The sequence below is a fragment of the Vanessa cardui genome, chromosome 7 (genome assembly GCF_905220365.1).
Source record: "Vanessa cardui chromosome 7, ilVanCard2.1, whole genome shotgun sequence".
Taxonomy (NCBI): domain Eukaryota; kingdom Metazoa; phylum Arthropoda; class Insecta; order Lepidoptera; family Nymphalidae; genus Vanessa; species Vanessa cardui.
Window position 1 is genome coordinate 5568710 of NC_061129.1, and position 21561 is coordinate 5590270.

General features: G+C 36.3%; 2 protein-coding genes across 3 annotated transcripts in view; one reads left to right on the top strand and one right to left on the bottom strand.

Moving 5' to 3' along the window:
- Positions 1–21561, bottom strand: part of LOC124530805 (dedicator of cytokinesis protein 9) — a 42443-nt gene that overhangs the window by 16431 nt on the left and 4451 nt on the right. Inside the window, 25 exon segments of the mRNA XM_047105112.1 lie at positions 9219–9360; positions 9522–9652; positions 9885–9992; positions 10118–10238; positions 10310–10470; positions 10974–11210; positions 11466–11683; positions 11761–11904; positions 12161–12278; positions 12367–12591; positions 12664–12823; positions 12933–13003; positions 13287–13482; positions 13575–13712; positions 13865–14047; positions 14505–14621; positions 15105–15377; positions 15491–15611; positions 15992–16191; positions 16646–16890; positions 18127–18317; positions 18736–18953; positions 19300–19603; positions 19988–20195; positions 20883–21054. Coding sequence (XP_046961068.1) covers positions 9219–9360; positions 9522–9652; positions 9885–9992; positions 10118–10238; positions 10310–10470; positions 10974–11210; positions 11466–11683; positions 11761–11904; positions 12161–12278; positions 12367–12591; positions 12664–12823; positions 12933–13003; positions 13287–13482; positions 13575–13712; positions 13865–14047; positions 14505–14621; positions 15105–15377; positions 15491–15611; positions 15992–16191; positions 16646–16890; positions 18127–18317; positions 18736–18953; positions 19300–19603; positions 19988–20195; positions 20883–21054 — 4402 coding nt within the window.
- LOC124530802 (venom acid phosphatase Acph-1-like) lies at positions 690–9207 on the top strand. 2 transcript variants are annotated; one of them, XM_047105107.1, is made up of 10 exons: positions 690–793; positions 2710–2825; positions 3106–3173; positions 3871–3978; positions 5057–5138; positions 5557–5714; positions 6401–6583; positions 6669–6789; positions 8314–8561; positions 8828–9207. In XM_047105107.1, the coding sequence occupies exons 1-10, from the start codon at positions 762–764 to the stop codon at positions 8978–8980; spliced, it is 1269 nt and encodes a 422-aa protein (XP_046961063.1). In that variant the 5' UTR covers positions 690–761; the 3' UTR covers positions 8981–9207. The 2 variants fall into 2 exon arrangements, with proteins under 2 accessions (XP_046961063.1, XP_046961064.1); XM_047105108.1 differs by lacking the exon at positions 690–793 and adding an exon at positions 1767–2040 and having other exon boundaries at positions 8828–9206.

Sequence of the window (21561 nt, forward strand, 5' to 3'; positions counted from 1 at the left end):
GCTTTTACAAGCACTTTTAATCATCATTTCACAAACTACATTAAAAGAATCTAGCATCGGTTCGAGATGTTAATTCTATCGAGAAGAACCTGTAAAAACTCAGTAGTTACTCTTTCTTACGAGCATTAGTGTTTGAAAGAAATTAAATGGTAAGTAAGTGATCTAGTTACCTACTCAGGAAGGCGATGAGAAAAGATAAGTTAATTATATATATATTATTCCCAAACATAACTTTCGCAATTTATAAATTTTAACTGAAACAGTAATTCGGAAAATCCGGAGTTTTGTGCTTAGTTCTTTGGCTGACCTTTTCCGTGTCATGCTGGCTTGCTTTTCCCTCTGATTTTATAAGAGTGAGGGTATAAATGCATCTGTGATTATGCGCACGCTCGTGTAATATAATATACTGTGCTGGGCGACTATGTTTGAGGCCTGCCTGCCGTTTTCAAAACTCGGTTTGGAACTACATATCAACACAAAATAACTATAATCGTTACGCATAAGAAACATTGAGTGCATAGAAACAGTTTTATCTCGATAACAATAAAATTGTCATAATTCCTAGACATGCTCTCATTATATATATTATATTTAATTATAGTTTATCAGATTTCTTGACAAATAAGATACGTAGAGTTTAACAAAGACAGTTAGTTGGTTAAATCACTTAGAAATATTAATTACTTTTCAGTTTATTATGTTGCTGAAATATATTTCTGTGACACGAACAAGTACCATGTGAATAACATTATTGCTACGCTATGGTGCATTTAACGAGTATTGTGTGTTCAAAGTAAGTTGTCTATTGTGATGTTTTGTAGTTAGCCATATCCTACCGGGATTAGCTATACTGGGAATTTTTTATATAAAATAAGTACATGCATTACGTATTTGTGTTTTGATTATCATTGGCAAATTATTTTTTTACTTCAAAATGTCATTGCTATCATAAAAAAAATGATTTACATAGGTTAAAAGTACCTAATGTACTAATGTTATGACTAGTACCATTAGGTACTGGTCGTCTGTAGTACTGGTGGTAGTTAAATGCCTTACGAATTATAGTAATTGAGCTCAAGTATTTGGCAAAAACTCGCAATAGGCCGCAGATTATATACATTTAATAAGTAGCTACTCCAAAAAATATATTATTCATATATTTTAGTAAAGTTAAAAAGTTTACCATAGTTGACTGCCAGACTCGACTGTATTATCTAAATAAAAAAATAACTTGTGACGTTATACGTATAACTAATTTTACTATTGAATATTGTATCATATGCACTGGGGGATCAGAAACACATCGCAGTTTGCAAACGAGGATAAACGGAAGGTGTAGTTCGTTCGCATACAGCCGCAATCTTTTAATTCACTCTATCAGACAAAATCGACCGTAACCGATGCATTATACGAGGGTCATAAATACTGTTTCGATTTTATTTTATTATATACATTGAGCCTAATATATTTATCGCATCAATCAAAGCCAAACCCAAATGTGAAATAACATACTGTAACGTGGGATAAGTATAGTGCATCAAAACCACGTATTGTACATACATAAGAATCGATCATTGAGATCAAATTAGCAATAAGTTGCATGTCACATAAAATATCATTTTGTATGTAGTATAATGAAAAGATAAAATCAGTAGTTTCAATTGAATGTGATGTCGGCAAGGGCGTCACCGGGGCGCAGGTACGCCTATACAAGCGACGGTGTCGCGCGTCGGACGGTTCATGCGTACGTGTAAATAGATATCGTACAATCGATTGGACAAAGTCAATCATCTGAGCGGCAGGTCGCAACGACCGTGAATCTGACGAACGTCCCGCGTCGCTCTCAGTGGGACATCACTTCGCGCTTCGTGCACTTCCGCCCTCCTTGTATCGCGATCGTCCGTTCCGAACGTACGATATTACATACCCATTGTGTTTATAATGAAACTGTCATAGGTTTTTTGGGATGCGATACTATAAGTGAAGGCACGAGTCACGATAGGACTACAATGTAGAGCTGTTAACCCGGCGGAGGACAATGTGAGTTTCGAATGCATTTGGACTAATTATGACTATTAACTTTATTTAAAGTATAAATAAACACGTGCCATTGATTATTGCAATGAATTGTCCACCATAGACAAGTAACATTAACCGATATATATTATGACGTTTTAAATAGCTCGTTATTCTAGATCATTGAGGATACATATTCAATATGATTGATTAATAATACTTCAACAGTTAAGACCTAACTACTATTAAAATTTATAATTTTAAATCGTAAGTCAAACGTAATAATTACATAATAAATTATTTTACTAGTTAAAACTGTACAGGCAATAAATCTGTAGCGTGTTTTGTTTTTTCTCGTACAGGATATTACTATTTATTACCACTACGTTTGAAGTATATTGTGGATATGTATCATATTGCGATTACATTTTTCTCTAATATACTCAAACAAAATATTCACTACATGTACGTTTTTTTGGATCATAAGAAATATATCAAAATAAAAATCATATCAATAAATCGTATTACTCTTTCAGTATTTGGATTCTAGCGGTTTTAGCCGGTTGTGACGTTAACTCTACCCAATCTACTGCACATATAAATAAAGTCACGAATTAAAGTCAAATACTTTATAAGTTATCAGAGGAATATTATGATGTTATAGGAGTTATGATAGTAAGGTTAATCTTGTAGGAAAGAGGGCGGTCGCGAGGAAGAGCCGACCAACGCGGCGGACGCGACGCCGAGTATGCGCACCGAACACACCTGCTGTTGCCTCGGCGTGTTGGTGGGCGTCTCTCTCATCGCCGGTTCGTATTGCAATCCAAAAAAGCCTTTTCCATAATTACAAATTACCTTTGATGAGCCTTGGTATGGATACTATAGTTTTTCAAGAAATTGTATTCTTATTATATTAAAGAACCGCTGATACAGTTCAAGCAAGCAGATACATTTTCTGATAAGGTAACTCGATCAGGCATTATTGTTTATAAACTACTGAACTGAGTAATATTTATAAATTTATACAAGTATAAAATAATACAAGTAAATTAAGCAAATGTAATTAATTATAATTAACTTTTAATTCAGCCCTCGTAGCAGTGATCCTGATGAAGGACAATACAGTCGAAGTTACAATACTGCGACAAGTCCACGTGGTAAGATTATATTATCGTTTAAATCTAACATCAATAGATCTATAAATTAAAAATATGAGTAATTTTTTATTTTGATTTTTTAATCATAAAGTCATTTTGGTACTGTTAAAATAATTTTAAAACCTTTAAAAATTTGTTATATTTTACATACATCACCATTTTAAATATCTTTACATTTATATAATGTATCTTCTATTTATATTTATATAGAAATTTCGATATCTTTCGGTTGGTAACATTTGTAATTAAACTGAATTTCTCTTCGATAACCGATAATCTAATAGTATCTATAATTTTACGGTCTTATTTACTTCGTAGTAGGGCTTCCTTCTCCCGTTTGGGTAGGTACCACCCACTGATGGTATAGTTTACAAACAGCAGTATTCAGTATTGTTGTGTACCGATATGAAGAGTGAGTGAGCCAGTTTAACTACAGACACAAGGAACATGACACATTCGTTCTCAAGGCCGGTAGCGCCATTGGTGATGTAAGAAACGGTTAGCATTTCCAAAAGCGCCATTTTCTATCAATGGTGGTGACTACTTACCATCAGGTGCTTTTCTTGCTCGTCCATCACCCCAATACGGGTTATACATACAAATACGGGTTTATCATGTTTTTATATACGTACTACAGTATAAGTTAATAGTATTATTATCGTACTTTCTTACGTAGTTACAAATTTATATGAAATAGCTTATGTCTCATGGAGAGCGGACGCCTAGTGAGCGCGAGTTGGCAATGCTCGGAGCGCCACCACCGGACCACGTATTCGTCCCTTACGGCGCTGGAGCCTTGACTAATGTAAGTACTAATATTACTTAACATACCTCGAATAAAATAACATCGATATAAGGTGAATCTACATAACTATTTCAAAATTACGGTTACAACAAATTTTAAATGTATGTATTTTTTAATAAGAACGAACGAATAATTGGTTCAATAATCAAGTCACTGACAAAAAAGGCCTAATTTGGACATAATTGGCTAATTCAACTTTATATTTTATTTTTTAAAAAATAATTAAAAAAGAAACAAAATATTATACTTTATAGATATAGGTGAGTCTCATTGATTTCGTTTAGCTTTGCACGGAAATCATGAGCTCAGTGGTAACAAAAGTATTTCAGCGTATTTCCTCTATTTGTCGAATTAATCCGATGACGATTCCGTTACGCCTGTCTATTATAGCGTTTATTCACTATAGTTAAGGTTGCTAAATTAAGTTTAATTTGATCTAACTACGTTCATGTTAATTCCATATATCTATTAAGTAGTTATGTATATAAAAACTACATTTACGTACATAGTGGTATTCATAAATAGTTATCATTATTATTACATAGTATAAAACAGTCGCTTAGCGCTGTCTATGGAGGCTTAGATCTTTAAAATTACGCAACAGATAAAGTTGCGTTTTTTTTTATAGACAAAGTGATTCCAGAGGAAGGTTTTTGTATATAATGCATGGACAATATAGCAAAGAAACACTGATAATAATTTAAGAAGTTTCTAATGTGATGTCGTAAATAATCAAATCTGTAGTATATTAGTATCAGTATTGCATACGTGCAAAGCCGGGGCGGTTCGCTTGTATGTATATAAAACTGCGATGCTATTTTAATTCTTAAGAGTCTAGACACTTCGCATATGATATTCGAGGGTCGGCCGAAGATAGGTCGCACTGAAGCGTTTACTTCCCGGTGCGACGGAGGGATCTCGACTCCTGAAGGTCGTGTTCTAAACAGGAACGAGGTGTCGAGAGGCGTAGATTACTGTCAGTCTAACAATGATTTATCATCTTCAATGTACGTCATTCAACTGACAGAAATGCGTTTATATTTGTTTTCTTTAATAAATCTCATTCTAAATTTCACAGGAGGGAAAGTTACTAACCTTCGAAATGGGCGCATTACTTAGAAAGAGATATAACGACTTCTTAGGACCTTATTACGAAGCTGGTGAGTTACGAAGCGATTTATAACTTAATGTTTACTTATTCTATGCAATTTTAATATATTTTGCTTAAGTAATATACATTGTTTTTTCAATTGAAAGTTGACACTGTGTACTAAATTAAAACTTGACACTTTGCACATAACTCATGATAATTATTATTTATACGTTGCAAAAATGTACAGATGATTTAATTTTATCTATTCATGTACATTTCATAAAATATATGCATAACACTGGCATCAATTTTAATGCATTTAGATATGTTAAAAATAATTTTTATTTTTTATGTATCGTTTTAAGCTTCGGACAAATCATTTATATCATAATAAGTACTAGAATTAGTAAAGGATAATTAATTGTATTAGTATTAAAATGTTATCCGAACAATATAGATTGTTTTTTTCCATTCTTGTGTTACAGAGAAAAGTATAGTGATAGCATCCGATACGAATCTCAGCAAGATGACCGCGCTGCTGATCGCAGCCGGGCTATGGCCACCGCCGCCGAACCAAGTTTGGAACAACACCATGAACTGGCAGCCCGTGCCTTATACTTATCCACCGCGGACTGAAGACTATGTGAGTTTAAAAAGCTTCCTTTATTATTATCCATTTATGACGTTGCAAAAATTAGTTGCAGTTTAATAAATCGAAATTAAATATAATTTTTATCTATTTAAAAATTAAATATTAAAAAGAGATATTAAAGTTGAGAAATTGAAGTCGAAGTTAGTCATAATAAGGTAGTATAATATATACATATATATATGTTATATTGTGTTATTCACTTAAAATACAAGACTAGGATTGCAGAATAATTTTCTGAAATTTAGAAGAATATTACAGACAAATCAACGTTAAATGGAGTGCATTTCAAACGACTATTACAATCCTCAGAAGCTTTAGCCAACGCTTTGCATTCAAATCAAATCCTATTGAATTACAATTAAACATTCTCAACGAAATAAGTACCAATTTATCTTGGTGAAAAAAGTTATCTATAATTGAAATTATTTCAAGATTAACGTAGGAATTATTAACAATTGAATTGAAGTACTGGAAGCGGCAAATTACAATTGAAATGTCTTGTTTATTTTGACGTGTACTCCTCTTTTCGGTTGGGTTATATTTGCCGTCCAATTGGATAAAGAGACAGAGTAGATAGTACTTATGTCTCGAGCAATTGACTAGTCACTCTTAAAAATGGCCGCCATTAAATTAAAAGGATAACTTATGAATATATAACAAGGTTCGGATTGTTTCAGCTTCTTTACGACGAAAATTGTCCACGTTACAGCCAAGAGAAAGGGAGGCTGTTGAAAGCATTTTCTGAGGAAGGTTTACTGATACCCTATCGAGACCTCTTCCACAAGATAGCACACATGACCGGAACTAACTTCAGTACACCTCAAGATGCGTACAATTTAAACAACTTATTTGTAATACAAGTAAGATATTATTAATTAAAGATAGACTGATACTATTTACACGTGACGAAAATATGTTTACTAATTAGAATAATAATTGTTTTAGGATGACATAAAAGTTGCCAATCCAAAATGGGCAAAGCATGTGAAAAGAAAGTTGATGGATGTCGCCAGGTTGGAATACACAATGATGTTTCATAATAACCTATTGAGGAAACTCAGCGGAGGTAAGTTATAATAAAATCTTTACTAATCTGTAGTGAAAGTGACTCTGTCTGTCGGTCGCTCTTTCACTACCAAACCGCCGAACCGATTTTGATGAAATTTGGTATGTTAATATTAATAATAATGTAAATTAAGTTTAGTAGCCCTTTCAGTAAGAGAACACATGAATATCGACACGTAGTTTATTAATATAGATATTATATAAAATACATTTATTTTTCGATCTTTAGTTCTAACAATTGAGGAATATATTTTAATGGCTTTTAATAAAGCTTAAAGTACATTTACGACTACTTTAAATACGTTGACTCGGAAATATATAGGTATTCTGATTATTTTTGAACACCCTATATTTCCATCAACACTTCACGACACTAGTACGAGATAAATGAATAAATATGAAATATAAATATTTGATAAACCAGTGCCGCTTGCCCGCATTTAACGAGCGACCTTCGGTTACTGTTAAAGTGTCCATCGCCATATCGACTCATGTTAAAACAAAACCATATGTATAGTAGGTATGTATTACTAAGAGTTATTTATGCAAAAGATAATTCATACCTAAAAATTCGTTCGTAACGTGTTAAATTTTACGAAATTTATGCAATATATAAAAACGATCTTATTTGTTTGTTACAAAATTCGCATCACTTTGCTTGGTGGCATTGTGTGAGCCCGTCTGGGTATACATATCATCCACTCTTTAGACATTTTTCGTCCAAGCTGTTATAAGTTGTATTGCTGTGTTTGTATTCCGGTTTAAAGGATGAGTGGCACAGTGTAACTACAGGTATAGGAATATAATAACTTAGTTGCCAAGGTTAGTGGCGCATTGGAGAAGGGTTAATTAAAATAATTTTAATAATTCGATAATTAATATCGCACCAATGTTATTGGGCGGTGAGACTTACTATTAGTATGCCCATTTGCGCATGCGTAACAATTTATCAAAAAATGGATGCAAAAAAATTATTGCGTTTGTTTTAAATTACACTTCTTTTAAATCTGGGGTGACTTAACATGAAAATTGACAATATAGATTAGTGCCTTACAACTTTTCCTCTCAGCAATAAGCTACAATAGTCTTGATCTTGGTCTTTTTAATTACGAGCATATCGACCAGCGTCTATGGTTATGGTAGACATACACATGCGAGGGTAATCACTTCTCTCAGTCACTCCAATATTTACGAGACATGTTGCGGCTAATCGTTGGAGCTTATGCGATGCTATTGTCACCGTATTAGTAATTAGTATAACCACTAAAAAGTATTACTTGTATCGTATTTTAATTTTAGTGGTTTATTCACGGCTAAGTTGAGCAACATATTTTTGAAAAAAAACTTCTAAATATTTACTATTAAAAATATTTAATATAAATATTTAATTTAATTATCATAAAACTAATGAAATTTTCTTCCAAAAGTAACAATTTTTACATAGCTACTTTTCCGAAAGTCAAATTTTACAGCAGTTTTAGACAGATCAATTTTGCGAAATATACGGAAATATTTGAATTCGCAGGTGCACTACTGCAACAGATAATGAAAGAAGCCGAGTTAAACACAAAAGACCCATCGAGCCCTAAAGCGATAGTGCGCATCGGTACACCCGTGTCCGTGGCAGCTCTGCTGGCGGCGTGCGTGGCGCCGCCGCCCCGCCTGCCCGACCCCGGCGCCGCGTTACTGTTCGAATTACACGAAAAGCAACCTTCGAAACAAGGGAACAAGGAACAAAATGCCTTGAGCCACGGACAACGCTTTGGATTTAAAGTACGAATTCCAATTAATTTTATTTTAATTGAAATATTATATTGCTAATATATTTTTTAAATGTTTTGAGGAAAAGAATTTAATCACTAACATAAATATGATTTAATTTATTTTGGTATGAAATGTTATAATTTGATTGGTGCGTGCTGAGAATGTTGTTGTATGAAACAGAGTTATTTAATTAGATGGATCAACAACCCGTTCGAATTCTGTTACACTTTAAATTAGTCAAGTAATTAGTAAATATAACATTTAACAAATTACAGATCTTCTACTGGGATGACGACTCAGCCGAGCCTCGTTTAATGGAAGTTCCCGGCTGTAACGCGTTGTGCCCACTCGACACATTCACGGAGATAACAAAGTATATCGTGTCACACGACTATAAGAAAGACTGCAATATTGTTCCTACGATATGATTCATATAAATAGTGATCATGGTGTTTTATAATTTAAGACAATTCTAGAAATGACCTACTCTTATTTAGAAAAATAGATATGTAATAATAATGTTTTAATCCGCATACCAATTTATTCCATTTACATATTAAGAAAATTACTATAGCTTTTGGGCTAACCGTAATGTGACTTCATTGTGGTGTTTATAGATATTAAAATGTAATGTAAATTATTAAAATAAACAAAATATTCACTAACCTTCGTCTATCTTAATGCCCGTCTCATCTCTCGGAATATTCTTCGACAAGCCATCGAAGGCTTCTGCGCCCCAAGTTTGGGTTCCACGTTGCTTCAGGTACTCAGCTATAAGTGCGGCTATGTGAAGCTGGCAACACATCGCCTGCAAGTATGAATTAAAGACAAATGAAATCGACTACTGTATTAAACATGTAAAAGTTTGGATATTCAGAATTGTGTTCGTTTGTGCGTATGCGTATGTATGCGTGTGCGTGTGTGTGCGCGTGTGTGTATGCGTGTGTGTGTGCGTGCGTGTGTGCGCACCTCGTCGTGGTCGGCGTGGCGCGCGTTGTGCTCGGCGAGTGTGGCCAGCCAGGCGTGGCGCAGGCGCGGCGTGGCGCGGCACGACGCTGCCAGTGCGTGCTGCAGCTCGGCCAGGTGCACGCTGCCCGCGCCTGCGCAGTACACCCATTCTTATGTACATTAAAAATCGTAAAGCGTAGTGCTTTATATGAATTCAATAATAATATGAATATAACACATCGTATACAAGGGTAGTTGTCAATTTAGGGATTATTTATTGTATACATGTTGCCATATATAAAATAGCTCGAGCACTCGAAGCTTTATATTATAATATTGTCATTATAGCTTGTTTCAAGATAAAAAAAACTACATATAAATAACGAGAGCATTAACCTGCACCAGCTGAACCGCCGACTCCTGCGAGACGCGCGCGCGCTCCAACCACCGTGCGGACACGACGCATCAACTCCGCTACTTCGCTCGATAAACCTTATTGATAAACACAAGACTTATATAACAATACGACCATGTACTACACACACTTAATGTAAACTAAAAACTATTTACAATAATTAACTTAGATTTTTTTTAGCGATGTACGAAAGTAATTTTACCTGTTCCTTTCATAGCCTTATCGCCAGTAGCGAAACAATTTATGACCGAGAGTGATTCTTGAAAACGTTTACAGTTGAGCGCCGTCGAACTATCCTGCAGTTTAGACACAGCGATGATGACCTAATAGAAAAAAAAAAATTAATTTAATACCACTGTCATTTGTTCGAGTCAAAGGTAGGAGTGGGCCCGACCTGCAGGTGCACGCGCGTGAGGTTGCCGACGTCCTTGTGCTGGAAGTTGGCGCGCATGAGCAGGTAGAGCGCGGCCGCCGCCTCGCGCCGCAGCCACGCCGCGCGCGCCGCGCACAGCGCCACCACGGCGCGCACGCAGCCGCCGCACAGCGCGCTGCCGCCTGCGCAACCACACGCTACATTCCGACACGACACATTACATCCTTCCCCCACCATAATCGTTTCTTTAATAAAATTCCAGTTAATTTTAACTTCACCTTTCGAAAATTGGTAATTTTTTTACGTGTGTCAAAAACCAAATTAATATAGAAGGCTGTACTGTACTACTGCATACGACATTATATTAAAGATAAAATAACTTGAAATTATATTTGTTGATTTACAGGCAGAAAATAATTGTACTATACTGTCATATTCTAGACATTAAAATAGTGTTAGAGAGTAACTAAGATTTTTTTTGTTGGTTACTCTCAATAAAATCGAATTACCTAGCGATGGTAGATTTACATTTTATTTTACACTGTATAAACCCTTCAAGAAAAGGACGTGAGTCGTGCATGAGTCAGGTGAAATTCTGTCATATAACTAACCACAGAGAAGCAACGGGCCATAATAATAATAAAACTTACTTGTCAAAACATGTAATTATTTTTTTAAAACTTACCTTCAAAAAGTGTTTCAGAGTATTGATTGATATAAGCTCTTAAAGCTGCAAAGAGATGCTTATATAGGGTTTCGCTCTGTGGGTACTGAAGTAGCTTCAGATAGGGTCTAGCTGCGGCTCCGTCTGCCGGACCCAAATTCCTCATGAATAAACAAGCCCTGTCTATGATAGTCAGTCCCACTTCCGTGGCCAAGCAACCGGCGGACAGCACTGTGTATTCAGACATCGTCTCTAACTCTAAAAGAAAAAGATTTAATAAGTAACATTAGTTTACAAATCGATATTTGATTATAAAAAGGGAAAAAAGACAATAATGCAATTAAAATTTGTATAAGAATCTCAATGACAGAACAACTGATAACTTATGTTTTTTATTGCACAAATACTTTTTATATGCTATTGCCAATTTTAATTGATTTTTGAAGAAAATAATCCATATTAATCTAAATTATCAAATATTCGCCATAATTTTATATTGGATTAGTATCTAACCATTTGTAACCGATGTATTGACTAGATTTTCCCTGTTAACGGTATTGTTCTTCTCGACAATAATCGGCGGTTCCTTAGAGAAGTCTGGCGGACTCATTCTAGCGGGCAAAGTCCTGGCTTTCATTGGCTTCGGTTTGCCGTTGCAGTCCGGCGATGGCACGCGTAGCTCTGATAGGATTTTCTTCCTACCTACATATTGAAACTGTTCTGCACATATTCTGAAAGTATAATAATACGATTATAAGAAAGCCATTAGCCATTAAAAAAGTATTCGTCTTATGAAATTATAACTTACTCTAAAACATTGAAAAACGATTGTTGTTGCGCCGGCGTGTGAGTCCTCCACCACTCAACTAGTCTGTCTTCATCCAAATATTTCAAAACAAATAGGAAACACAAAAGCACATCGCGAACCTCCTCCGCGGACATCACACCAAATCTGGACCACACAAATGAATTATTAACATTAATATTTTGCACGTATTCGTAATGAACGATGAATACATGAAATCCAAATTGTTCAAATTCATTGTGATACGCACAATCTAAGTTTGCCGGTCTGAAATTAGTCATTTTGCAAGAAAGAAAAGTAGAAGCAATTATCAAAAAATAATAATAACCGCACTTTTCGAGGTATTTACATGAATTTAAAATTGCTAAAATTGCAAGAATACCAATAACAGTAACAAATTTACCTGTTAACTTGATCCCCAATTTCACTCAAATCTAACCGAGCGTTCCGCGGCAACGAGTCCCCGCCGGACATCGTCGAGACCGACTCTAAAGAGCTTTGCGACATGTTATTTGCGTTATCTACAAAGGTAATCAATGATGAACCACCACAGACGAATACAAAAAACGATTATGGCCCACAACCAGAACGCCATAGAGCGAAACGAACCTTTGCCGTACATGTTGCTGCCGATATTGGGGGGGTCCTTGAAGTGCGCGGAATTCCGGACGGGCGTGTGATCGAAATGCAGCGTCAGCCTGTTCCTCCGCGGGGTACTGTTAGCGGAGGCGACCTCCTTCTGCGCGCTGGCGGTCGCGTCGCCGTCCACGCGGTCGACGCCGTTCTCCAGCACGGGGCTCGCGAGCGTCTTGGTGACGAGGCGGTGCGCGTTGTCTGCAACGTGTACGTGCTATAGCGGCGCGCGGGGGTGCGGGGCGGTGCGGGGCGGGGCGGGGCGGCACTGACCGAGCACGACGGCGAGCCAGGGCGCGTAGAGCTGCGCGAGGCGTGCGCGCGCCTGGCGCGTGCGGTAGCGCTCGTCGTGCTCGTGCTTGGCGAGTAGCGCGCGCAGCACGCCCAGCGCCGCGCGGCGCTTCTGCGGCGCCTCCCTCAGCGACTGCTCCACCTGACGCCGGCCACCGGCGGTTAGTGCTTTGACTATTCATCGCTCATATATACTTTGGGATATCATTTTTTTTTATTTACTGTTTACAGTCTGTAACTTCGCAACCTACCTGTTTTAAAAGTATCCCAGCGAGGAAGTGTCTCATTACAAATTCGTCAGTCAATCGTAATTTTGACGGTTCTGTTGAAAATAGAAAAAAAACTGTAGGTTAATGCCACTACAATAATCTTATTTATTTATTTATTTGCAGATGTTTTTAATTCTTGTATTTTTGTCATCATTATCTTTATTGTGTTATCACAGAAAAACCTTAAACCATTATTAGTAGCAGTAATAGAATACTCAGAGTCGTAATGCCATGTCATCGGGCTATGGGGTTTACCTTCAAATTAACTGTTGGACACAAAATACAGTAAGCGAACGTCATTAGAAAACATCTTAAAGTTCGACATATTTTTCTTACCTTCATCGGAATCTTTGGCTAGCTTGTTGGCTTGTAGCGGCAAGTTGAAAGGAACGTAGTGTTCGTGTGAACAAATAGTTTGCAAAAATGTGAATTTAAAATCGAACAGCGCCTTTGGGTCACATGTTTTAAATTTTTCTAAATATTTCTTCACTTGGCGGAATATGAACCCTCGATCCATAAATGAGAGACAAGACTGAAAAAGGGAATATTCATTAATTTTTCTTCTTCTTTTTTTAAATATTTGTATTTATTTTAATTGGGTTGGTAAATACTAGTAAAACTTACTTTTAAAAACACAGCTAAATTTTTGTTGAATATATGAGTTTGCATTGGTTGTTGCAGGATATGCGAAGGCTCGACGGCAGTTACCAATTTGTCTATGTTTTCTAGTAAGTCACTGTGAAAGCGTTCGTTTCGAGACATCTGTAAAAAAGTAATATAATTAGGATGTTTAACCGTAATTCAAATTTTTGTTGATTCAAGGGCTTCACTCACCTTTTATAATAAACAAATAATGACATGATTTTATTAAGATAATTGCTTTAAACTTGTATACAATAATCAAATGATTATACCTTAATCCTTCCTGTGTTTATTAAATATTGCGCCATGCTCTTAATAATGATGTCGAAGAAAAAACTGGAATACTGCATGAACTTATGACACATCAGAAAGTCCTGCTGATTGGGGTCCACGAACATATGCAAGGGGGCTGTCAACACTGTGTGTAATTTGAATTCCACACAGTTGAACACGTACTGAAAATGCAATATAAGACTCGTCATTATTTTTATACTAATTATTACATATTTATTTAATCGCGATATAAAAGATTATAAGCAAACAAAGTTAAATTTACTTTTATGTCATCTGACATCACCCAATGATAATTAATTAATATATATTATTAATAATAATTATCATGGGGCTTTTAATTTATTTTTAGCTGGATTATCACAGGGTCGAGTTTAGAATTACGAGATTTGTTTGTTGTAATAATTTAGGAACGCTGTATTGACACGCGATGGAAGTGGTGGCGTCATAGGGAAACAACCCTCAGCCTAGCTCCCTTTCTCCCCTACCGTCGTGAGATCGGATATATTTTTTGTAAAAAATTGCCACCTATAAATCTAGTTCACTTGGAAGTTTGCACTATTAAGAAGTACACCTAAATAAAAAAATCGAAGCCGTTATTAAAATTTAAAAGAGAAGTACCTTCACATAACTGTCGAGAAGATCTTTCCTCCCGCAGTCATGCAACAGGTGCACAAAATGTACAATCAATTTAACCACTTGGAAGCCCATATCGTGCGAGTATCCTTTTTCAATCGTCTGTAAGCAGAAAAAAAGGAATATCAATAATCAGATTTTATAATTAATTTGCATTTAATGTAAAGGTATAGTTGCGATATTGCAAGAAGTATAGCTATACTAGTCGAGTCTATGATGTTTTGACAGATCTCCATCAGTCTATTTATAATTGAGAGCATTAATATTTACCTTAAAGGTTTAGATCAGCTCACTTAGAAAATCTATTCAAATAGTATGTAAAATACAACGTAATAAATTATATGTGTGTATATATAAACCACGTTATATAAAATAGTGCACTAGTGATAGACATGGCATTAACAACAATTCATTGTCATCAATCTTATTTATACAAAAAAAAAAACTTAGTTTTATTTTAATTTTCTTTAATTAAATTTCTAAAATTTTATAAACAGGTGATAGCTTATATATCATAATGGAATTTGTTCTACGATCACCATAAAAATTACGTCGGTAGCAATCACACTGTTTGACGATGCTTACCATAAGGTCGAAGAGCTGATTTAATATCGTCGGCAGGAACGCAATCAAAGAACTAAGGTTAATCGCGTGCGCAGTTTTAAGCGCGGTGCACACGTCGTGCCACGGCGGCGGCGTGGGCGACGTGGGCGGAGAGCTCGTCTTTATCAGGCGCTCGATTTGTGAGAACAGATTATGCAAATGCACGTCGCGAGTGGCGACCGTCGAGTCTAACACTAATTGGCAGCGAAAGAGCGGCTTCTCTCCTTCGACCCACACTACTTCTGGACCTGTATTCTGTAAGGAAAATCATTTGGTTAGATTTGATTATTGATTTGATCTAGCACTTAAAAGTGAAAAAATTTCATCGTGATTCATAATTTACTATGATATATTGGAATATGTCTTACCCCTCTGCCGAGACCGAGTGGTTGTATCGATAAATATCCAGATGGCAAATGTGTTGCTATCGGTAAACTCACAAATTCGTCAATAAATTTGTCATTTTTCAGCAACGGGACCCAAGCGTACCTAGAATACATAGAAATATTGTATCAATATTGTATCAATTTAGTGGATTCCTGTGTTTAATGGTGAGTTTATTCAATTCATATTTTAAATATTCGATATTTTTAAGTTGTTTTTATATAATATATTCAGGTTTTAAAGAAGCATTTTCACTTCTAAAACACGAAAAAAAGCAAAACTCGACAAATAGCTAGTCAATGCATTAAAAAAGTATTATAGGTATTTCATGTGTATACATAGCTTAACGTTACACGGAATGTTCAATCTCCGGGTCAAAGTCCGATCTCAAACCGCTATAATGTAATTTAAGTTGTAGACACCGTAGTAAGAAAAATATTATTAGTACTAATGATATATTTAGAATAAATGCTTTTTGCGCTCACCCTATACACGTTTCGACATTCGTATCATTCTTCTTGGCAAGATCACAGGATATGTGGTGGAAGGTGAAAAGCAAGTGGTGTGATGGTGTAATGGTAGTTGGTAGTCTTATCTTAGCTTCATCGCACCAATTAGGATTTGCATTGTGATGCAGTACGGAGCAACGGTACTGTGACGTCATACCTGTACGCCCGTATATAACCTAGCAAAATTTAAAATAACATAAGCGCACACAAAATTCATAAAAAAATATACGCAGACGGTATGCTTGTAAGCATTCCTTACATGTGCAACTATTTTTGGGATTCAAGCTGCTACCTTTTGAGGCCGTACGCCTTTTGAGGTAAGTGGTCACCATCACCCATAGACAATGACGCTGTAAGAAATATTAACTATTCCTTACATCGTCAATGCGCCACCAACCTTGGGAACTAAGATGTTATGTCCCTTGTGCCTTCAAACCGGAACACAACAATACTGCGTACTGTTGTTTGGCGGTAGAATAACTGATGAGTTGGTGGTACCTACCCAGACGGACTTGCACAAAGCCCTACCACCAAGTAAAGAGTATATATTGATCAGTATATGGTACCTACATTGACAAACATGTAGTGAGCTCTTGTATTTTCTATGAGTGTAAAATGTATTCAATCTACCTGTAATGGCTTCACGTCACCAGAGTCGTTTTCCTTTAGCTCGATAGAGCAAGCGATGTTTCTCGCTCGGACGAACATCTTCTGCGACTCAAAGTTCAACGACAGCGGTCGGACGTACAAGTGATGGAGGAACGCTGCGTAAGGCTGTTCCGGTTCTAAGTTCAACGTAGCCAGCTCTAGAGTTAGGGGTGACGGCGGTGGCAGCGGAAACGGCTTTAAGGCTGCGTAGGAGCTTGTCATACAATCTGTCAAAGAGGTTTTAGTTAAATAAATTGAGCAATTTTATTATGGCCTAGTGATTAGAATATAACCATAAAATATAATCATAACCTATCCATCCATCAGCTAAACTGAATTTTCATGTGTTTAATTCATGTTTATATTTCGTTTCGTTATTGGCGGTGAAGAAAAACATCGTGACGAAACCTACATGTGTCTAATTGTTGCCACATGTGAATCCACCAACACGCATTGGAACAGCGTGGTGGACTATGATCCTAACCTTAAGTCCTCAGAGGGACCTTAGCCCAGCAGTGGAAAATAATTTACAAGCTGTACATGTGACATTTCATTATGTATATAAAAATCAAATTTGTAGCGGTGACGGTACAGGTTAAACTCAAACGTTACGTATACATTTGCTCCGCACTCAGATGGTGAAATTATGAAAGAACTTATTGTGAGAAAAGAGCTTGAGCATGGATGTGGACGGATATAGAGGTAGAGGACGACCAAGGTAACGATGGATGGATTGTGCAAGAGGATATGGTTAGAATTTTGTGTATGTTTACCCAATAGTCAGGGGCCATCTGAAAATCAGTGCTGTGCATTAGCACAGCTTATACTGAGATGAGTCCCTGGCTACGTACACTGTATTCTTTAAATTTAATTATTTTCTTCTGTATAATCTATGTAATGTATGTGTGTAGCAAAATCAATGGTTTAAATGGTTTAGAATAAATGTTACTTGTGCGATGACTTCTAACAGAGAAGTATGGAAGGTGAAGACGTGCTGTGCCGACCCCAAATAATATTGGGATGATGACTCAGAAGGTGAAATTTTACTCGTAGGTTAGTTTAATTCAAAAGACATTTGTATGGGAATCGTTTAAATATTTACATCTGTATAAATATCTCGATGATGATTCCATTAGTGGATAAAGTATGAAGTTTATCAAATATTTACACTAAAATATGAATACATTTTTTGCCACTTAAAATAATAAATTAAAATTGCGTTAGGTTCAATTATTAAGGATGTATAAAGCTGGTTAGAATGGAATCTACGATCTCAAGTTAAGTATCTACTTAAGTAAAATGTAAGCAAGATTGTTTTTTCTTAATGCACTCTACTCATTATAAGAATGTTAAAACCGGATAGACAACTAAGTCAAACAGTTTATAAGGATTCCTGTAGAAGCTTAAGAGAATCCTTATTACGTTATCTAATAATATTACTGCATATTACTGCATATTCATACTTGGTATTTGTTCCACACTGTGCTGTATATTTATGCTCAGCCATCCTGGTATGACCGTAAGTTTGGCCAATTTTTCCGGTTTCCGGTAATCCGATAAGATTTTGAGTATATCCTCATCAGACATCTTATTCGGCTCCTGGCGATAAATTGCTGGGAATTCTGGAGTAGTATCCAAGTCATTGCTGTATAATCTGTATTAGATAAATATATATGTAAATAACAGGTATAGTACGACACAAATTAGATGTAGCATCGGAAAATGCAATGGAATGAAAATAAAACCGATTACTGACGATTTACACAACCAATAGAAATAGCTCCCTATCACGCCATTCGACGCTATTCGTCGCTATAGATTCTCGCGTCAGAGAAAACAAGTGCATGTAAACCGACGCATCAAATTGACGAATATATTAGGTCATATGATATTACAAGTTATTACGTTTGTGCAAAGATCATATTCGTGTGAGAAAATAAATATTGATAATTTGGGATAGCGTACTCAATTCGGATGTGATCGGTATTACGAATTTTGCCGATGCGACATCTAAGTTGTGTCGTACTATACGCTATTAATATGAGTTTTGATAATTAATCATTCTATCTTACTTGAATAATGGTTTGGCAGCCCAAGCAAACGGCATCCGATAATTTCCAACTCGGTTGGCATAGGCTTGTATAGTTTTGTGGACTTTGAGCCCTAAGCGAGGATCCTTCGTAGCCTTCATGTAAGGCTCGAGAACCTGGTTGACGTGTCCTTGGAGAATTTTGTCGATTTTTACTACTATAAATAGATCTGGATGAGGATTGTTCACTGACAACACAACCTTAAAGAAAGAGACAAAAGATTACAATATTATTAAAAAAAAAAAAAATTGGTTGCCTGTAAAGCCGGTATACGGGCGAAAGTTTTACGTGACAACGACTTTGAGTGGTAAAATAATTTTAATGTGAATATATACGCGGGCCTTTCACTTTTTATGTCTGTCTCTCTCGCTCTTAGGCGGGCTAACCATGCCCGAGTGGAAGGGACGCGTGCCTCTCACTCGCTCTCATTGTGAGCGCATAACGTGAGCGGAGCGTAACGCAGTTTCTTGAAGTGTCACCCGGCAAACCAATTCATAAGACGTTGTCACGTCAAAAATAACAATTCATTTATTTCATCTGATATACCTGTCTCTTCGATTTGAACCATTCATCTGGTATTTGTTTAACGTCTAACTTAACATCGTAGCTAAAATTCTCAACTAATGACTTTGTGCACTCGTTGTCCTTGACTAGATCCCTGACGGCGGCGTGGTTGACGTCGAAGTGGAAGTTCTCCGTGAGCTTGCGGCCGCTGCGAGCGTCGTACAGCGCGAGGTGCGTGTAGTAGGGCTCCACTTGGCACAGCAGCTCCTTGTCGCCATCTATTGGCGCTTGTAACCTAAACTTTAAGCTTTCACATTTGAGCAAAATTCTTTGGCCGAAATGTTCTCTGAAAGGAAAAATTCGCAAGTAATTAATTGGTCCTCGTCATTTATTAAAAATATATAGTCCAGTGAATGCGGACAAAATAGAGACCGAACTTCGGAAAAATTAGTATTTTTTAATTGGACCTTTTGTGGTCTGAATAAAATCTCAAAAGTCGCCCGCTAAGAAAATTATCCAGGATCAAAGGTACCAAACAAGCAAACAATTTTTCACGATTATCTTGTGAACGATCATAATATTGGAATAAATGTGGTTATCAAATTTGTAGCTCTTAAAATTCACATTTTAATTTTATCTTTTTTACTGTATGTATACGTTTTTATTGAGCTTAATTTAAAAGTGGATTTAAATTTATATATAATGGCAAAAACGTTTTGAAATCGCTTACTTGAAAGGTTCCAACTGCGGTTCCGGCGAGGGTGCTCGTTTATAAGGTAGAAAGAAGATGTTAGAACGGCAATCATTACGCGCAGCTGCTATCGATAAGTCTGTTTCACGTGAATATCGCATCAGAAGTGGATTCATGCTGTGCTCGAGACCCTTCAGAGTGCCGTATGTTGGAGGAGGCGGCTCCGCGGTCAGAGATATGTCTGCGTCTAAATGAAAATTATTTTAATAAAAAAACGCGAAAACAAAATGGTTTCTGTTTAAAGCTAAAAACTAAAAAACTTAAACTTTACTCAAAAATTAACTCTACTTGCGTATATTTTTAGATAAAGATATATATATACAATTTTACGTTTAATACAATTCTGTAAAATGAAGATTTAAAGGGGTTATAAAAGCGTACTCGTATACTATAGTAAATTCTTTTATCAGCTGTTAGAAAACGGTAAGAATCTTGTAAAAAACGATTATGAAAGCCTATTTGTATTTTAATATAACAATGTTTTATTTTATTTGTACGTGCAGGTGACAACAGGACAAGTTTCTATACAATATGTAAAGTAAAAGTAAAGTAAAGTAATAGCCTGTACATTTCCCACTGCTGGGCTAAAGGCCTCCTCTCCCTTAGAGGACTAGGTTTGGAACATATTCCACCACGCTGTTCCAATGCGGGTTGGTGGAATGCACATGTGGCAGAATTTCGATGAAATTAGACACATGCAGGTTTCCTTCACCGCCGAGCACGAGATGAATTATAAACACAAATTAGGTTTGAACCCGCAATCATCGGTTAAGATACACGCGTTCTAACCACTGGGCCATCTCAGCTCTATTTCAATATTTCAATATTCTATATGCAATATGAAATGTGATAAATTACTGCATATGTTTCTAACCTTTGTCCAGCACTTCGTCTGATTGTGGACCGTCTTGGTCCTGGTTCTTCTTCAGTGCCGCTATGAATGCATTTATCCAATCGTTCATATCCTCTTCATTTTCAGTCGCGAACGTGTATCCTTTGTTCCCAGACATGCGCAATTCGAAACAATACTTACCGCGCTTTGTGTTCTACAACAAGGACATTGAGCATTTTAACGAATTTAATTCCGAGGGTAATTCATAATGTACAGTCAGAGTAAGAAAACCTTCGACAGTTTTCAAATTCATTCCTTTATCAAATCTTAAATTCTTAGTATCATTTGTATCTAAACATCAAATCATTACTGTGCAATATTTCATTCTCGATCGGTAAAGCAGATTATCGCTCATACTGAGCACACGAAAATAGATCTTATGGCGACGAACCTTTTCTTACGCCGACTGTACATGATAGTGACCTATAAAGCTATTCTGTAAAACAAACACAAAATCGCCGCAGAATACAATCGGGATAGAAGTATGTCAGAAAGTTATATGCGTCATTACCTATAAATAAATAAAACTTATGTATCAAACTAGCGTATCGCCGTAAGACGTTTATTAAAATTTCACCCATATGTTATTTTTTTATATATTTTTATGGTATAAGTTGGCGGACGAGCATATGGGCCACCTGATTGTAAGTGGTCACCACCC